Here is a 19,668-nt window from a genome sequence, read left to right as displayed (position 1 = left end):
CGCGGGTGTTATGCCTTTAATTGCATTGGTAAAGTGGAGTGTGGACGTCACCGCTTTCCCTAGGATCTTCGCTCCTCAATGACCCTACAGCGGCATTTATAGGGTCACCATCTGCAGTCGGTGCCATCACTAATCCCGATTACCATTGGGTGTTCACGTCCGTTTAGCCAAACCAAATTTTCATACAAGGTTTGGCCGAATTCTTTGAACCTGAAACAACACTAATTGGAATCTTTTACGAGCCACAATTTTGGTTCATAATTCTCCCGACAGATCTGGTCAGCAGCTTGTTGCTTCTTTGGGACCGGTTGTACTATATCTCGGTTTTGGTCTGCGTTACACGCGGCACAATTCTTGGTGACTGTTATTCCTCTGCAGCGAGTTCTCCATGTCGAGCCCCATTGCTGACACATAAGGGTAAACCTCATTCTCTCGATGCCTCTGGAAGGTCGATTGGGGTCGTCCTCCTTGCTCTATTCCCCACCAGTCATGTCACTATCGGAGGTATCCGAGGTGGAGAGCCAACCATGAAGCCGGCAAAGACATCTAGAATGATGGATACAATGAGCTGGAACCTCAGCAGGAACCCTCTACCATGAGTCTTCCTCCACCCATGAAATAAAGGCACACAAAGCCGGGTTAGGAAAATCCTAAAATAAGTGAGAAGGAACCTCTGTCCATGTGGAATGACATCATGTCCCACCTTAGTCTTTTCACTTGGCTGTCAAAATGTTCTACAATGGGAGAACGTTTTAGAACATTGCTGTATGTGCCCGAAAAAGCCAACGACAACCTGGAACCTGACCCCATCTGTGTAATTTGGGGTCTCACTACCTCAAGGCATCAAGGCGTTTTTGAATGATCCATAAAACCCTCAACATTTGTTATTTAAGAATTTCAAGTTAAAGGGGTTGGACACTTTTTAATAAATCTCTTCCCTTAGACATGTACATGCACCTGTGTCTTTGCCTCCTTTGAAAGCTTCAGCCTTTCCATGTTCTCCCCATTCTGCTCTCTGCATATACACACAACTTCCTCTCTCTCGCTGCTCTATAATGTCCCCTACTGTTTTTCTCCATTCACTGTCTGTCTCACTGAGAGAGACAGGGAGAAGGGAGGGGGCAGGATGAGTCAAAACTCTGCAGCTGCAGCTCCTTCTATTCGGATGAGCTCAGAGATGTAAAGAAAGAATCATGGAGAGTCTGCACACAGTAGTAAGTAGCAGGACTGCTGAATCACTTGATGAACATTCAGGACCTGAACACTTCTTGTGATCAATGAAGAAACAAGGTGGCAGATTTACTTACCCGGTCCATTCGTGATCCAGCGGCGCGTTCTCTGCGCTGTATTCGGGTCCGGCCGGGATTCATTAAGGTAGTTCCTCCGCCGTCCACCAGGTGGCGCTGCTGCGCTGAAAAGCATCTGAACGCGCTGGAGTTCACCGAGCCGGGCTGAGTGAAGGTAAGTGCAAGCTCCGCAACAGATTTTTTTTTAAAATGCAGCGGTTTCCCGAATCCGTCAGGTTTTTGTTCGGCCACACCCCCCGATTTCTGTCTCGTGCATGCCAGCGCCGATGCGCCACAATCCGATCGCGTGCGCCAAAATCCAGGGGCAATTCAGGAGAAATCTGCGCAAAACGGAAATATTCGGGTAACACTTATACTGCCCCCTATCGTTTAGCTTATATCTAGAACATAGCCGCCATCTTGAAAGCGGTCATATTGGATCAAGGACAAGTTTCTCCAGTGGAAAGGTTTTCACGTAACATCACAGAAGTCCGAAATTGTCTCGGACATCAATTTCCTTAATCAGATCTCCAATATCTCTTGCGGTTCACGTGTTATCAGCACAGAGATTCTCATGCGGGTTCTCAGTGACTGGATCCAGCACCTTCAGCTCTGTGCCCAGTGCTGTACATCACAGGGAACATCCCGGGTCGTTGTTTTTGAAGATTTATGTGTTGATTACTTTTGGACCTCAATAGATTTTGCAGATCTGATTGTGGCAATCTATTCCTGAGACAATTCTGGTTTCTCCGATTTGCTACATGACCTCCTTCCCCCCTTGATGCAATATGGCGGCCATGTGCACAGCCTAGAAGATAGGCCCTCCTCACCCATTACCTGCCGGGGTATTCTGATATGTAATTGCCCCTTTTGCCCCTCTCCTAACCCGCCAGTTCCTCTCTCCTCCTGTACATTAAGCCAAGTGCCCAAAAAGTGATCATCCAGACCTTATCTTATTCAATTTGAGATAAAAAGATTGTGATATCAGTTACTGGATTGAAGTCTTTGTGGTTTGTCCCCATCCAAAAGAGGTTCTGAAGCAGCTGGTTTTAGATTATTTCAATCGACCTTTATTACATTGCAGTTTTCCCGCTGACCAGCAGAGGGAGCCGGATTCTTACTTTTCCGTCCTCAGACACCAAATCCATGAGATTTTTTTTCCTATAAAATGTTTTTTCCGACTTTCGACCGAGCAAAAGAAAGAGTCAGCGATGAAATAGAATTAAACAATAAAGCGTCAACATATTTATGAAGTCTTTGCTTTCATCTGTAATTAATGAAAGACCCTAATTAATTGGTTTTAATTAGTGTTACTAAACTCACCGTTGAGATTACGACACTATATGCTCAATTTCCAATCATCTAAAACTTTTAGATTATATTCATTTTTTTCTATTAGACAGATGACTTATGGGTAGAGAGCAGCTTTATCAGGAGTAAGATGCATGGTATGGAGTAATGTGGTGCTAGTGCTCCGCGGGGGCGGGGCTGTTATAAGCCTTGCCTCTTCCTTCACTAGAATACAGGAGCCATTATCTTCTATGGGTTACAGTTCGGATGATAAGTGAACAGGGATCAGTGACACAGGAAAAACATGTGACACGGCTGACAACTCCAGAAATCCAGTGTTAAGTCAAGGTTGTCAGTCACAGCAGGTATCTAGAAGGTATCTCTGACCCAGAATAAAATACTAATCATAATACCCATTTATGGTACTGCAGTACCACACCTCAAGTAATAGAACCATCCCAGAGCCAAGAGGTGGAAGTCCAGACAAAATCAAATCCACAAAGTTTATCAGTCCTCGGGCGGCAAACGCGGCAGTGGAGGCAGTTCTTATGCTTTGTAAAAGTGACATCACAGAGGTCCGTGTAATCAACACGTGATCCGGATTACCAGAGTTTGGAATGGTGGTCCGAAAAAGGTGAGGAAGCCTCAACTTCATTATCGTAAGAAGCATCGGCTTCCGTTTTTAATAAAAACGTATGACATTTAGACATTAGGAGATTGGAGACGAGTGATTAGAGTGAATTCGCCTTCTTCTTCCTTCTGCATGTAAGTGCATGCCTCATGACACAATTTTAAAGTTAAGTCTCGCGCTCAGTCCAAATAAGTAGGATCGTCCAATGCCCCGCCCCCGATTTGTGTCGCATGAAAACCGCCGGCGGTGCGCCAAAATCCGATCTAGTGCGCCAAAATCCCCCTCTAAATGCCTGACAAATCCAGGGGAGCTAATTCGAAAACGTTAGAATATCCGACTAAAGTGCGGTCCGCTGACCCTTTGTAAATGTGCCCCATTGTACTTTCTAGCCATGCCGTGAACTGGGAAGGAGGAAATAAATTCCAAATGCAGTGACACACAGCATTTCCACTATGTTTTTTTCTTGTGGGCTCTGTATTTATGCCTTTAATTTTTCATTCCAAATAGCACCTCCCCTGTTAGTGCAGCTTTGAGGATACCACTGTTAAATTGGTTTAATTGTGTTTTAATACATTTAAAAAAAATTTTAAAGTTTCGTACAGAAAAAAAATTCTTTATCTGGCCGCGTTCTGCTGCTCATAACTTTTTCATACTTTGGTGTAAGGGGTTCATTTTTAAGAGTTGCAAAATGACAAAAAAATGTTTCAGAAATTTTCCGTTACGGAGTCCACAACCGGAAATAATCATTTTTTGAACAAAAATTGTATTTGTACCAACTGAGTCCCCAGGATGCAACAACATTGGGAATGTGTAGAAGAGACCCGAGATCAGATTTTGGGTGCATCTGATGGAGAACGTGTCCAGAAGAATCCCAGTCAGTGGTGAAAGCCAAAAAGTGGACGTACAAAATACTAACAAAATAGTAACAACATAGCAGGAAAATGGTAACAATGCAGTAACAAAAATGCAGTAACAAGATTCCACATAACTAATCTGATGCTAAAGTCACATTTATGTAGAGGATGCTGGGATATACACTCACCGGCCACTTTATTAGGTCCACCATACTAGTAACGGGTTGGACCCCCTTTTGCCTTCAGAACTGCCTCAATTCTTCGTGGCATAGATACAACAAGGTGCTGGAAGCTCCTCAGAGATTTTGCTCCATAGTGACATGATGGCATCACACAGTTGCCGCAGATTTGTCGGCTGCACATCCATGATGCGAATCTCCCGTTCCACCACATCCCAAAGATGCTCTATTGGATTGAGATCTGGTGACTGTGGAGGCCATTTGTGTCCAGTGACCTCATTGTCATGTTCAAGAAACCAGTCTGAGATGATTCCAGCTTTATGACCTGGCGCATTATCCTGCTGAAAGTAGCCATCAGATGTTACAGGGTACATTGTGCTCATAAAGGGATGGACACGGTCAGCAACAATACTCAGGTAGGCTGTGGCGTTGTACCAAGGGGCCCAAAGACACCATGACACCACCACCACCAGCCTGAGCCGCTGATACAAGGCAGGATGGATCCATGACACCAGCACCACCAGCCTGACCCACTGATACAAGGCAGGATGGATCCATGACACCAGCACCACCAGCCTGAGCCGCTGATACAAGGCAGGATGGATCCATGACACCACCACCACCAGCCTGAGCCGCTGATACAAGGCAGGATGGATCCATGACACCACCACCACCAGCCTGAGCCGCTGATACAAGGCAGGATGGATCCATGACACCACCACCACCAGCCTGAGCCGCTGATACAAGGCAGGATGGATCCATGACACCACCACCACCAGCCTGAGCCGCTGATACAAGGCAGGATGGATCCATGACACCACCACCACCAGCCTGAGCCGCTGATACAAGGCAGGATGGATCCATGACACCACCACCACCAGCCTGAGCCGCTGATACAAGGCAGGATGGATCCATGCTTTCATGTTGTTGACGCCAAATTCTGACCCTACCATCCGAATGTCGCAGCAGAAATCGAGACTCATCAGACCAGGCAACGTTTTTCCAATCTTCTACTGTCCAATTTCGATGAGCTTGTGCAAATTGTAGCCTCAGTTTCCTGTTCTTAGCTGAAAGGAGTGGCACCCAGTGTGGTCTTCTGCTGCTGTAGCCCATCTGCCTCAAAGTTGGACGTACTGTGCGTTCAGAGATGCTCTTCTGCCTACGTTGGTTGTAACGGGTGGCGATTTGAGTCACTGTTGCCTTTCTATCAGCACGAACCAGTCTGCCCATTCTCCTCTGACCTCTGGCATCAACAAGGCATTTCCGCCCACAGAACTGCCGCTCACTGGATGTTTTTTCTTTTTTGTACCATTCTCTGTAAACCCTAGAGATGGTTGTGCGTGAACATCCCATTAGATCAGCAGTTTCTGAAATACTCAGACCAGCCCTTCTGGCACCAACAACCATGCCACGTTCAAAGGCCTCAAATCACCTTTCTTCCCCATACTGATGCTCGGGAGAACTGCAGGAGATTGTCTTGACCATGTCTACATGCCTAAATGCACTGAGCTGCCGCCATGTGATTGGCTGATTAGAAATTAAGTGTTAACGAGCAGTTGGACAGGTGTACCTAATAAAGTGGCCGGTGAGTGTAGAGCCTGGAGGTCAAAAGTCCAGAACTTAAAATCAGATTAATCGATAAACTAAAGGTTAACGAGCTGCACCAGAAAAAAAACGCCCTCTACTGGTTCCTATCACTGTGAGGCTCAGTCATATCTGTTTTTATATATCTTCATTTTTAATGGTGAATTTTGAGAACTTTTTCTATTTATTCCTCATATGATTTTTTTTTAAATACATTTAATTTTATGGTCTAATATGTATTTCTATAAAATATCCATTTTGAACAAAAAGAAACCCCTGTAATTCTTGGAGGAGATAGTATCACTGATGGCTGGTTAAGTCTGTGCATGGTGAACTCCCCCAGTGGTGACTGTGGGTATGACAGCATGGAAACTTATTTCCTGATGCATCCTCCCCACCCATGACCCTACAGTCAGGGTCGCTATAAGGGTAGGAATGCTGGGACTCCCAGTATAGAATGGAGGGGTGCCTTTCCCAACCCTGAGATCACTATAGCACCGAGGCAGCAGGCCCGCTGTCTTGGGGTTGTGCTGGACTCTGACCTCTCCTTTTTACCATATATTCAATCTCTTGCTCGCTCTTGCCGGATGCATCTCAGAAACATCTCCAGAATCCGGCCGTTTCTGACATTTCAAACTTCCAAAATGCTAATTGTCGCTCTGATTCAATCTCGACTAGACGACTGTAACTCCCTACTAATCACCTTCCACTCACTAAACTCTCTCCTCTACAATCTATTCTCAATGCAGCAGCCAGGCTCGTCTCTCAGACCAAATGCTACACAGATGCCTCCAGTCTGTGCCGGTCATTGCACTGGCTGCCGGTCTCCTTCTGAATACAGTTTAAAATAATAACCCTCATCCACAAAGCTCTGCACAGTGCTGCACCTTCCCTATCTCTCTTCTCTCACCCCTACTCAAGCTCTTCAATCTGCCAGTGATATTTGATTAATCTCTACCTTAATTCCAACCTCTCATGCACGTCTCCAGGACTTCTCCCGAGCTGCACCAATTCTTTGGAATGACCTCTCCCGGACTATCAGACTAATACCCACCCTCCAAACTTTCTAACGTGTTCTTTAAACCCATCTCTTTAGGCAGATCTATCACACTCGCTAACTGCATGAAATGTCAACTCTCTCTTTTCTAGCACGCCCTGTGTCCTTCTGTTTGTTACACGTAAAAAGCTCCAGGATTCTCTGCAGCCACAATCACCTTGGACTTTGTATATAAGATGCATCTGAATAAGAGGCAGCAGAATTTTTATTTATCAAATTATAAAAACTCTTATCCCTCTTGTGTCCCCTCCACTCATACTTATAGACTGTAAGCTCTTGTGTCACCCCCTCATCCTCATAGACTGTAAGCTCTTGTGTCACCCCTCATCCTCATAGACTGTAAGCTCTTGTGTCACCCCCTCATCCTCATAGACTGTAAGCTCTTGTGTCACCCACTCATCCTCATAGACTGTAAGCTCTTGTGTCACCCCCTCATCCTCATATACTGTAAGCTCTTGTGTCATCCCCTCATCCTCATAGACTGTAAGCTCTTGTGTCACCCCCTCATCCTCATAGACTGTAAGCTCTTGTGTCACTACCTCATCCTCATAGACTGTAAGCTCTTATGTCACCTCCTCATCCTCATAGACTGTAAGCTCTTGTGTCACCCCCTCATCCTCATATACTGTAAGCTCTTGTGTCACTCCCTCATCCTCATAGACTGTAAGCTCTTGTGTCACCCCTCATCCTCATAGACTGTAAGCTCTTGTGTCACCCCCTCATCCTCATAGACTGTAAGCTCTTGTGTCACCCCTCATCCTCATAGACTGTAAGCTCTTGTGTCTCCCCCTCATCCTCATAGACTGTAAGCTCTTGTGTCCCCCCTCATCCTCATAGACTGTAAGCTCTTGTGTCCCCCCCTCATTCTCATAGTCTGTAAGCTCTTGTGTCACCCCCTCATCCTCATAGACTGTAAGCTCTTGTGTCACCCCCTCATCCTCATAGACTGTAAGCTCTTGTGTCACCTCCTCATCCTCATAGACTGTAAGCTCTTGTGTCACCCCTCATCCTCATAGTCTGTAAGCTCTTGTGTCACCCCCTCATCCTCATAGACTGTAAGCTCTTGTGTCACCCCCTCATCCTCATAGACTGTAAGCTCTTGTGTCACCCCCTCATCCTCATAGACTGTAAGCTCTTGTGTCACCCTCATCTTCATAGACTGTAAGCTCTTGTGTCACCCCCTCATCCTCATAGACTGTAAGCTCTCGTGTCACCCCTCATCCTCATAGACTGTAAGCTCTTGTGTCACCCCCTCATCCTCATAGACTGTAAGCTCTTGTGTCACCCCCCTCATCCTCATAGACTGTAAGCTCTTGTGTCACCTTCTCATCCTCATAGACTGTAAGCTCTTGTGTCACTCCCTCATCCTCATAGACTGTAAGCTCTTGTGTCACCCCCTCATCCTCATAGACTGTAAGCTCTTGTGTCCTGCTCATCCTCATAGACTGTAAGCTCTTGTGTCACCCCCTCATCCTCATATACTGTAAGCTCTTGTGTCACTCCCTCATCCTCATAGACTGTAAGCTCTTGTGTCACCCCTCATCCTCATAGACTGTAAGCTCTTGTGTCACCCCCTCATCCTCATAGACTGTAAGCTCTTGTGTCACCCCTCATCCTCATAGACTGTAAGCTCTTGTGTCTCCCCCTCATCCTCATAGACTGTAAGCTCTTGTGTCCCCCCTCATCCTCATAGACTGTAAGCTCTTGTGTCCCCCCCTCATTCTCATAGTCTGTAAGCTCTTGTGTCACCCCCTCATCCTCATAGACTGTAAGCTCTTGTGTCACCCCCTCATCCTCATAGACTGTAAGCTCTTGTGTCACCTCCTCATCCTCATAGACTGTAAGCTCTTGTGTCACCCCTCATCCTCATAGTCTGTAAGCTCTTGTGTCACCCCCTCATCCTCATAGACTGTAAGCTCTTGTGTCACCCCCTCATCCTCATAGACTGTAAGCTCTTGTGTCACCCCCTCATCCTCATAGACTGTAAGCTCTTGTGTCACCCTCATCTTCATAGACTGTAAGCTCTTGTGTCACCCCCTCATCCTCATAGACTGTAAGCTCTCGTGTCACCCCTCATCCTCATAGACTGTAAGCTCTTGTGTCACCCCCTCATCCTCATAGACTGTAAGCTCTTGTGTCACCCCCCTCATCCTCATAGACTGTAAGCTCTTGTGTCACCTTCTCATCCTCATAGACTGTAAGCTCTTGTGTCACCCCCCTCATCCTCATAGACTGTAAGCTCTTGTGTCACCCCCCTCATCCTCATAGACTGTAAGCTCTTGTGTCACCTTCTCATCCTCATAGACTGTAAGCTCTTGTGTCACCCCCTCATCCTCATAGACTGTAAGCTCTTGTGTCACCCCCTCATCCTCATAGCCTGTAAGCTCTTGTGTCCACCTCATCCTCATAGACTGTAAGCTCTTGTGTCACCCCTCATCCTCATAGACTGTAAGCTCTTGTGTCACCCCCTCATCCTCATAGACTGTAAGCTCTTGTGTCACCTCCTCATCCTCATAGACTGTAAGCTCTTGTGTCACCCCCTCATCCTCATAGACTGTAAGCTCTTGTGTCCCCCCCCCCCTCATTCTCATAGACTGTAAGCTCTTGTGTCTCCCCCTCTGCTGTATTTTATATAATACAATATATTGTTTGGTCCTGTAGTATTATAGTATTACATGAGGACTGCCAAGAGGTAAATGGGTTGGATATGATATTTTACATGAGCACTATATGGCGGTATTATTTTTTCAATTCATGATTCTATAGCTGATTTGCTTGGAGAGTTTACACCATATGGCGGTATTATGGTTAATAGTGAGCTGAAATTGCCAGAAACGTGTGAATATGGCAGTATATTTATGGGTGTGATGTGCCCCAGCGGTGCAGACGGAGTATAGCGCCCCCTGTGATTCCGCGAGGAGTCGTTTTCTTGTGTATTTTCCGGCACATTTAGCGCGCGTTCCCTTCGCTTCTGCCGCGATCACATTTCTTAATAAATGTCGTCTTTATTGCCATCTCCCTGATTCCAGTAACATTTTAATTAATTCCCACTGATTGAATAAATGTACATTGGGAGCCGCTCCTTAATGAGGGCGCGTTTAGTCTAAAGGTTCTACATCATCCTGAGATCCTGCGGGTAATTATATCCTAATTATATGGTGAGAGGAGAGAGTCTATAACTCAGGGCGCCCATTGTTCATCGGACCCAATTAAGAATTACACGGCGGTAATAAAAGTTCACCACCCGGTCGTCTGTCAGTCAATTTACAAATCTTTATAGACATCGACAACCTGACGACGAGACGGAGAAGAGACCTGGACTAGAGGCGACGCATTTGTAACATCCCCAACCGGGGCCTGGAGGCAGCCGGGGCCCAGAATACCGTAGTGGCTGGCGGTTGCGGTATAGGACACGCTGATGTCACGGTGCTTGGTATGGGGAACGGAGGGCTATCCTGGCACGTCTCCAGCAGGTGGTGTGTGCAAGAAATATGGAGGGAGAGGCTGATGTGCTGGATCTCCCTGGGGTAACCCCTTAGTGTCCGTAGTATATGTCCCCGAGTAATGGATGGGGGAGCCTGTGGTGGTAACAGCTGTATCCAGGGATCAGACGGAGGCAATGTTGTGCAAATCAACTCACGGTTCTTTATTGAACAGTGGGCAATGGGCCAAAACAATCTCACAGCAGATTCTGGGACTGGAGTGGTCGTGGAGAGGGGTCCTCAGGATTAGTGCACCAGCCTGGTAGTAGATGCAGACCGGGATAATGGAGATGGAGCTGTGTCCAAACTGTGGAAGCTGCAGCTCTGGATTAGAGTCTCCTGACTCAGTTCCTGGGATTGGGTTCTGTGACAGCACTAAAGCGGTCTCTCTGTTCACTCTGACAGCAGGTCTGACTCTCTGCTCTGTGGATAGACCATGAGGTCTGACCATGTACTCCCGCTGCACAGGGGTTTTATCCTCCCCCCGGTCAGGTGGTAGCTCCTCTCCAATCACACTCCAGTTCACAATACAGCCACACAATTGGATAACATCTTACAACCATTTAACTATTGCCTTTCCAGGCAGAGGCTACAGCTGCAGATTACCTGAGATCTCGCTGCACTATCCCTTGGGTGAGTTGATCAGACTCATTAGATGGATCCTGATAGGTACAGGGCCCTGTTCGCATCTACCCCCTTGACTATACATTGGCAGGGGCGTTGCACATTCACTGGTGGTAGGAATTTTTATGGGGGATCCCACCAGGTGTCCCCTCAAAGAGGCCTCACTATCAGGCACCACCATGTACCAGTATATACCAGTATTGTCAGGCACTGCCATGTTTGCTCAGTATATACCAGTATTATTAGGTACCACCGTGTCGGCCCAGTATACACAAGTATTATCATTCTGAACATTGTACTAGTGTCTGACACATAGAAAGGGAGATGAGAGATGATGAGATCCATGAGATGCATATAATACACAATGACCCTCTCAGCTCTGCTGCCTCACTTGATAAATAAAACACACAGTCACCTCAGCTATAAATCCCTTATTTATCTGTAGATTGTATAAGAAGTCTCTGCACACTGCTGCTTCCTGACAAGAAGTGCCTGTGTCTGAGCTCATCTTGTAATGGAGGGGAAGTGGCAGGAGGTAGAGAGCACTGCAGTGTGCAGACAAGAGAAGCTATTCATGAGAAGAAACCAACCATAGTCAGAAAGTTTACAGTCATATCCAGGGAAACAACCAAAATTGTGTACAACAGAGCTGATAGAGACAGGTGGAATTATATCTGTAAAATTCTGTATTTTTGTTAATAATGGTAAATTAGGGAATGTGTTATTTTGTTTTCCTGAGTATATGTAAGAATCTTGTCTTCGTGGGAGGAATACCCCTTTAACGACTTCTAGAGACTTCCAGAGATAAGGCAACATTACAGTGACAAGGGACAGTAATTTTGGTGATGCTTAAGGCTCCAGTAGACTGATATAGATGCCCTCTATAGAGGAAACTGATAAAAAAAAAATGTAAAAATCCATTACGTTTATTCACAATGGTACATTCCAAAGGATGGAATGTACCATTATTAGATGTCTGTTGAGTGTAGGCTCTCAGCCGGTGGAGCAAACCTGCTGTAAGTTCCTCACCTCTTTGACATTGGTGGCTCTAACCCCATGGTACAACCAGAGATAAATATACATAAGCCAATGAAGAGGTGAAGAACCACGTGAGCATCACAGTGCAGGTGTCTTCTTAAAGGGATGGTCATTACAGTATGTTCCTTAAGTCTCCGGTAGACCTAGATAGACCTCCTCTGTAGAGGAAACTGCAAATATATGGTGATAGGCGATTTGTACAGATCTCCATTACTTGTTAGGAGACATCTCAAGCTGAATAGTCGCTCTTCAGACTCCATCAATGAGTATCTGCGGTAAATGCCGACTCCCATTCAAAAAAGAGAAATTCTCCAGAAACCCGAACTGATTTGACCCTTACGGAATAAATTCTGACTTTGCTGCTCTAATATATACAAAACTGACTTTTATAGCAGGTGGAACAGCTGTTTTTTTGATGTACCATCACATTTTCCCTAATTAGTCCCCCAGACGCGCAGATCTCAAACACTTTGATAAATACAGCCCTTTAGGGTCTATTTCATCGTAAAAGCAATTGATATACATAAATATATAGGTAACTAGATCACTCGGAAAAAAAAATCCAGACACAGTGTTTAGGTCCAAAAAATGAGTTAAAGTCTTCTGGTTGATGGAGCTCCAGTCGGTTCTCACTGCTCTTGGGGGTCATTGGGTTTCTAGGTGGCAATGTCTTTATTTCTACAAATGTTTTAGTCCATCTTGTTGCTTGTCTTTCATGAGTTGGACCTTCTAAGATAAAGTTTTTTGGAGTGGAACTGTGACAACTTCAAGGATGCAGTCCAGGAATGTTGGAGTTAGGCTTTCAACTTTTCACTGCTCTTGGGGTTTCATGGGGTTTCTAGGTGCCAATGTCTTTATTTTTACAAATGTTTCAGTCCATCTTGTTGCTTGCCTTTCTTGAGCTGGACCTTCTAAGATAAAGTTTTTTTGGGTGGAACTGTGACAACTTCAAGGATGCAGTCCAGGAATGTCGGAGTTGGGCTTTAAACTTTTCAAGAAGAAGTCAAAGGGGGTCGGTCATTTATCTTATCGCTGTTTGTTTTGGATAGTTTTTGCCTCTCTTTTCTTCCTGTCTGCTTCTTTGGTAATTTAGCAATCTCACTTTTTCCTTGTGTTAAAGGAAACCTACCACTTCTGATGGTAGGTATTAGATGTAAACACCGGGCACCAGCTCAGGGTGAACTGGTGCCGGAGCTTACCTTAGCTAGTGTTTTAAACCACTATATTTGATTTACAGCCCCGAGGTAGCTTCGGCGCTGCGTGCGGCCATGCTCGCGTGACGCCTCCAGCACTTCCTATGGAGGCGGTACATGTGGAGTAAATGTGAAGTATAAAATATCATGTGTCAAAAATTTGGAGGAACAATTGATCATACTATCTACATTGAATGATCTCTTGGTGAACGTTCCCTTCAAAGGGCGTCTACCACCAGGATGAAGGACTGTATGCAAATGAGCCTGAGGGGCTCTAGGCTCCATAGGTGTTAATGGAGCCTGGAGCCCCTTAGGCTCATTTGCATACGGCCCTACCTCTTGTTGGTAGACGCCCTTTAAATATAGCGCTGCCTTATTATAACTGGTTACTTTGCATTACAGGAGCGACAGTCAACATTAAAGAGAGAGAAGAACTGCCCCCAGCAAGGAAACAAATCGGGTGAAAGGGTCAAAATGCAAAGAGCAAACTCCGTAACTGTGGACGGACAAGGCCTGCAGGTTTGGATGTATAATTATCTCTTACTCCAATGACGAGTGTTATTTATTGTTCGCAGTCCCTGGATTGGTTAAGGTCATGAATCCAAATATAGAGGTGGGGGGAGGGTGCTAATGTCTATAGGATTGGTTGAAACAGTTGACCCTAATCGGTGTATATATAGAGTGTGTGAATGTGCCATAAATGTCTGAAATGTGAATGTAAAATATTCATAGCACTAGTGTTTTTGAATATGTTTCCTCCCCACAGCACGCCATGAGGTTAGGAGGGGTATTACAAGTAATATTGATGAAGCTTACACTTGTCATTATAAGTAGATTAAACATTTCCGCAATCTTCACATAACTCAATAATACAAGTGACTACAAGAAACGGTGTCATATATCTCATCCGTGTGGAGACCTCCCTTCTCCACTTACCTTAACTTTTACCATCCTCCATCCTTCCTTGGTTCTGTTTTTAGGCCTCCTGCACACTATTGTGTGCTGTTCGTACAAATGGTCCGATCCCACAGCAAACCTTGTACCGAAGGGAGTCCTTGCATTACACCAAAATTGATGCAAGGACTTTACGGATGGACTTTAGCAGAGGCTCTGTGGTAACTGTGTCGGCAGACAGTAAGTCCTGGCAATATATTTTGGTATAATGTAAGAACTCCCTTCTGTACAAGGTGTGCTGTCCGTGGGATCGGACTGACATACCACAGGCAACATGCGATTATGTGTGGGAGAGGGGACAAGGAAGAAGGGAGAGGGGTTATCGGAGAAAGGAGAGGGGAGAAGGGAGCGGGGAGAAGGGAGCGGGGAGAAGGGAGCAGGGAGAATGGAGAGGGGAGAAGGGAGAGGGGAGAAGGGAGCAGGGAGAAGGGAGCAGGGAGAAGGGAGCTGGGAGAAGGGAGAGGGGAGAAGGGAGCAGGGAGAAGGGAGCAGGGAGAAGGGAGCAGGGAGAAGGGAGCAGGGAGAATGGAGAGGGGAGAAGGGAGAGGGGAGAAGGGAGCAGGGAGAAGGGAGCAGGGAGAATGGAGAGGGGAGAAGGGAGAGGGGAGAGGGGAGAAGGGAGCAGGGAGAAGGGAGCAGGGAGAAGGGAGCAGGGAGAAGGGAGCAGGGAGAAGGGAGCTGGGAGAAGGGAGCTGGGAGCTGGGAGAAGGGAGCTGGGAGAAGGGAGCAGGGAGAAGGGAGAGGGGAGAAGGGAGAGGGGAAAGGGAAGAAGGGAGCGGGGAGAAGGGAGAGGGAAGAGGGAAGAAGGGAAAGCGGAGAAGGGACAGGGGAGAAGGGAAGAAGAGAGAGAGGAGAAGGGAGAGGGAAGAGGGAAGAAAGGAGAGCGGAGAAGGGAGAGCGGAGAAGGGAGAGGGGAGAAGGGAGAGTGGAGAAGGGAGAGGGGAGAGGGGAGAAGGGAGAGGGGAGAAGGGAGAGCGGAGAAGGGAGAGCGGAGAAGGGAGTGTGTAGAGGGGAATGGGGAGAAGGCAGAGAGGAGAGGGGAGAAGAAATAGGGGAGAAGGCAGAGAGGAGAGGGGAGAGGAGAGAAGGGAGAGGGGAGAAGGGAGAGGGGAGAAGGGAGTGTGTAGAGGGGAATGGGGAGAAGGCAGAGAGGAGAGGGGAGAAGGGATAGGGGAGAAGGCAGAGAGGAGAGGGGAGAGGAGAGAAGGGAGAGGGGAGAAGGGAGAGGGGAGAAGGGAGTGTGAAGAGGGGAGAGGGGAGAAGGTAGAGAGGAGAGGGGAGAGGAGAGAAGGGAGAAGGGAGAGAGGAGAGGGGAGAGGATAGAAGGGAGAGGGGAGAAGAGAGTGTGAAGAGGGGAGAGGGGAGAAGGGTGAAGGGAGGAGTGAGTCACAGCTGCTAGGTCACCACCCAGGGTCACACCTAGGTTACATAATGGCAGAAAACAATGTTACTCACTAAACTATTACGTTTGTTGAAGAGTAAAGTGCATGTTAGCACATTTATTATTATTATTATTATTATTATTGTGTTGAATATGTTATAATAGTTATTAATATTTTGATTAATTTATTATTTATATATTTTTATATTTCCCCCCTGGAGTGATGGACGTTGATATTATTTCCTGTATTTTAGCTATAGACCAGAACCATTTTGGCAGCAATTTATGATTATTATTCATTATGCTGTACGAAAGCTTTAAATATGGGGGGTTAAATGACCAAAGTCCCAAAATGATCCGTAAAAATTGACAATTTTCCTGCATTAAACCCTCATTGAGACTCCGTCTGGAGCTGACGGCTTTACATATTGGATAGAATAACAAATAATAGAGACATTATGATAAAAACTCACTGCTCTGCCTCAAGTGTGAGCCTCTAATTATGAGGCAATAAAATGTGATGAGTTGGCGATGTCTCCCTGGTCATTATTTGGCAATGGCGCGCTAAGTACAGGGAGTTCAGAGATTTATTGCAATTAATGCCTCTTCACAATTTTATAGCTGGTTTAAGAAGTGATCTGCGCTGCTCGTGTCCAATTCATTGTCTTACTAATCAGCTCGGGGCTGCGCCGCTCACTCTGTGTTAAAGGGGATGTATCAGTAAGAAGACTTTGTCTGGATGTTCTTTTTACAGACAGTTTACCCCGTATTAGTCATAGCAGTTCTGCTTTACATTGTTTATGTTGTTTATTGGGGTGTAATATTCCATTTGTCCTACAGGGGTCCCCATTTTCCACTGATTCCCTTAATACCGTATTTTTCGGACTATAAGGCGCGCAAAAAATCCTTTGATTTTCTCAGAAATCAAAGGTGCGCCTTATATATGAACCATACTTACAGACAACAGCTGCCTTGTACTGTGCTCAGGTCTGCCACCTGATGGTCATTCATCCTTATTATCAGGTGCGCCTTATAGTTCAGTGCGCCTTATATATGAACCGTACTTACAGACAACAGCTGCCTTGCACTGTGCACAGATCTGCCACCTGCTGGTCATTCATCCTTATAATCCGATGCGCCTTATAATCCGGTGCGCCTTATATATGAACCGTAGTTACAGACAACATCTGCTTTGCACTGTGCACAGGTCTGCCACCTGCTGGTCATTCATTCTTATAATCCAGTGCGCCTCATAGTCCAGTGCGCCTTATATATGAACCGTACTTACAGACAACAGCTGCCTTGCACTGTGCACAGGTCTGCCACCTGCTGGTCATTCATCCTTATAATCAGGTGCGCCTTATAAATGAACTGTACTTACAGACAACAGCTGCCTTGTACTGTGCACAGGTCTGCCACCTGCTTATAATCAGGTGCGCTTTATAATCCGGTGCGCCTTATATATGAACCTAGACGTTTTAGCAGGCATTTATTGATGGTACGCCTTATAGTTTTAAAAATTCGCTACTCCCTGCTAATTAACTTTGTCCCTGCCTCATCTCAGTTTATTGCCCATCAACTATCTAAGAGACACGTATCTAGACGTAACTGTATATCATGGTACCATTACGGAAGTGGGTTCACAAACTGTCACCGATTGTGGCTGTTAAACTGAAATGTCTTTCCTCTTACATCAATGGGGGGGGGGGGGGCTTGTTGGTTGCCGCTCAGTTGCCATAACAATTAGAAGTTTCTTAGTGGCTCTTAGTTCTGTCAATCAATGATATCTATTACAGCTTGCCAGAAGCAGGCTGTAATAGACAAGCAGTATTTATTAACAGTATTATATTGCAGTAATAAAAAAGAAGGATAGTGTTTTGATCACCCACGGGTCAAACGGAGAAAGTTTATGCCGTGCAACGATGGTGGAAGTCCGGTCCAGTCCCAGAGACAATGGGGGTCATTTACTAAGGGCCTGATTCGCGTTTTCCCGACGTGTTACCCGAATATTTCCTGAATATTTCCCTGAATTGCCCCGGGATTTTGGCGCACGCGATCGGATTGTGGCGCATCAGCGCTGGCATGCACATGACGGAAATCGGGGGGTGTGGCCGAATGAAAACCCGACGGATTAGGAAAAACCGCCGCATTTTAAAAAAAAAATCTGTCGCGGAGCTTGCACTTACCTTCACTCAGCCCGGCTTGGTGAACTCCAGTGCGTTCCGATGCTCTTCAGCGCAGCAGCGCCACCTGGTGGACGGCGGAGGAACTACCTTAATGAATCCCGGCCCGACCTGAATCCAGCACAGAGAACGCGCCGCTGGGTCGCGAATGGACCGGGTAAGTAAATCTGCCCCATGAAGTAAAATACAAAAATAGAAGGAATCCATCGGCATCAGGTGGAAAAACTGTTAAAAAAAAAAATCCAAATTTTATTTAAGAAAGTATGAAAACAAGTAGTTCCATGGAAAAATAGCAAAAGGTGACGCGCTTGAGACCAAATATTACTTATTACTTGGATATTATTGGTATGAATACATAGCATGTCTGCTGCTTCTTTTCGAAGTTGTCTGCTGTTTCAGTCTGAGATACATAAGAACATGTTTTTAATCTTTTTGGGTGGTGTGAGCACATATTTTTTTTTTTTCCCCCCAACTTTTTAGGCACATTTTAAAACATGTATGGAAGTTATTATAAATCAGTTGTATTTTCATTTGCACCTAAAAAGTCTCTAATTTGCCCAAAAAAGGGGGATGAAGAAGGTGCAAATCAAGATACATTAGGGATTCTGCAACAGACACACTCACCAGTGAACGTATTAAGACCAGGGGTAGATAAGACCACCATGAGCCCTGGGCTGTAGGAATATTGTAGCCCCTACAGGTGTGGAATCACTTCCTACATCCGGTACTAGAAGCTTCTTGGGGAGTGGAGGACATATTTCCATCTGTGGTTTCAGAACCTTTGGAGGACCTTCAAAGCTCCTTATATGTCTTTTGTGTACATGTGTGTTGAGAGCAGAAACAGATGTACAAGGATCTCTTGGGTAAAGGTCCTTCTCAGTATAAAATTTAGTGGCCATCTAGAAGGCTTGGGCCTGCCGCTACCACCCAAACCACCTATATTATAACCCACTGCTGCTTAAGACATAGACACAAAAAATGTGCAAATAGTCACAGAAAGGTGAAAATAAAAAAAAATAAAAATTACCAAAAGAAAAAAAAGGCAAGATAAAGATACACATCCCCATTGATAAACTTAGCATTAACCGGTCACGTTCCGATGCATGGAGAGGGCTCGCGGGCCGAGCCCTCTCCATAGCCGGTAAGTCTCTGCTGCATATTGCAGCAAAGGCTTACCGGTAACACCCGTGATCGGTGCCAGAACCGATCGCGGGTGTTTTCTTGCTGATCGCCGCTGGTAAAGCTGTCGGCGGCTTCAAACAGGGGATCCCCGTGACATCATTGGGGAGCGGCGATCCGTCTCCATGGTAGCCTTGGGTCTTCCGAGGACCCGAGGCTATTTCATTTTAACCCCTTCATTACAATGTGCTGATAGCACATTGTAATGTATGAGAAGTAAAATCCCCATAAACTGCCATACTGTAGTATGGCAGTATATGATAGGATCTTACAGACAACCTAGGGTTAATGTAAAAAAAAAAAAAGTTAAAAAAAAAATTATAATAAAAAAACCTAAAAATTCAAATCACCCCCCTTTCCCTAGAACTGATATAAATATAAATAAACAGTAAAAAATCATAAACACATTAGGTATCGCCGCGTCCAAAAATGCCTGATCTATCAAAATATAATATTGGTTTTTCACTGCGTTTAACCCCTTAACGGAAAATCGCGTCCAAAGTCAAAACTGGCACTTTTTTGGCAGTTAAAAAAAAATTAAAAATTCTATAAAAAGTGATAAAAAGGTCGTACAGTCCTAAAAATAATATCATTGAAAACATAATCAAAAGTCGCAAAATATGACACCACCTTCATTTCCATACAATGAAGTATGGAAAAGTTATAAGCACAAGAAGACGGCAAAATAAAAAAAAAATTTTGTTCATGAGGTTTTAATTTTTGTAAATGTATGAAAACATTATAAAACCTATA

The 19,668-nt window shown here is 45.4% G+C and overlaps 1 protein-coding gene across 2 annotated transcripts in view; it reads left to right on the top strand.

Moving 5' to 3' along the window:
- DGKB (diacylglycerol kinase beta) overlaps positions 1 to 19,668 on the top strand; it is a 366,542-nt gene that overhangs the window by 146,535 nt on the left and 200,339 nt on the right. For both annotated transcript variants that reach the window (XM_072154389.1, XM_072154390.1), the window contains exon 14: positions 13,621 to 13,737. In XM_072154389.1, the coding sequence (XP_072010490.1) occupies positions 13,621 to 13,737 (117 nt within the window). The remainder of the gene's footprint in view (positions 1 to 13,620; positions 13,738 to 19,668) is intronic.

Source organism: Engystomops pustulosus, chromosome 5, assembly GCF_040894005.1.
Source record: "Engystomops pustulosus chromosome 5, aEngPut4.maternal, whole genome shotgun sequence".
Classification (NCBI taxonomy): Eukaryota; Metazoa; Chordata; class Amphibia; order Anura; family Leptodactylidae; genus Engystomops; species Engystomops pustulosus.
This window is presented reverse-complemented; position numbering and strand designations above follow the sequence as displayed.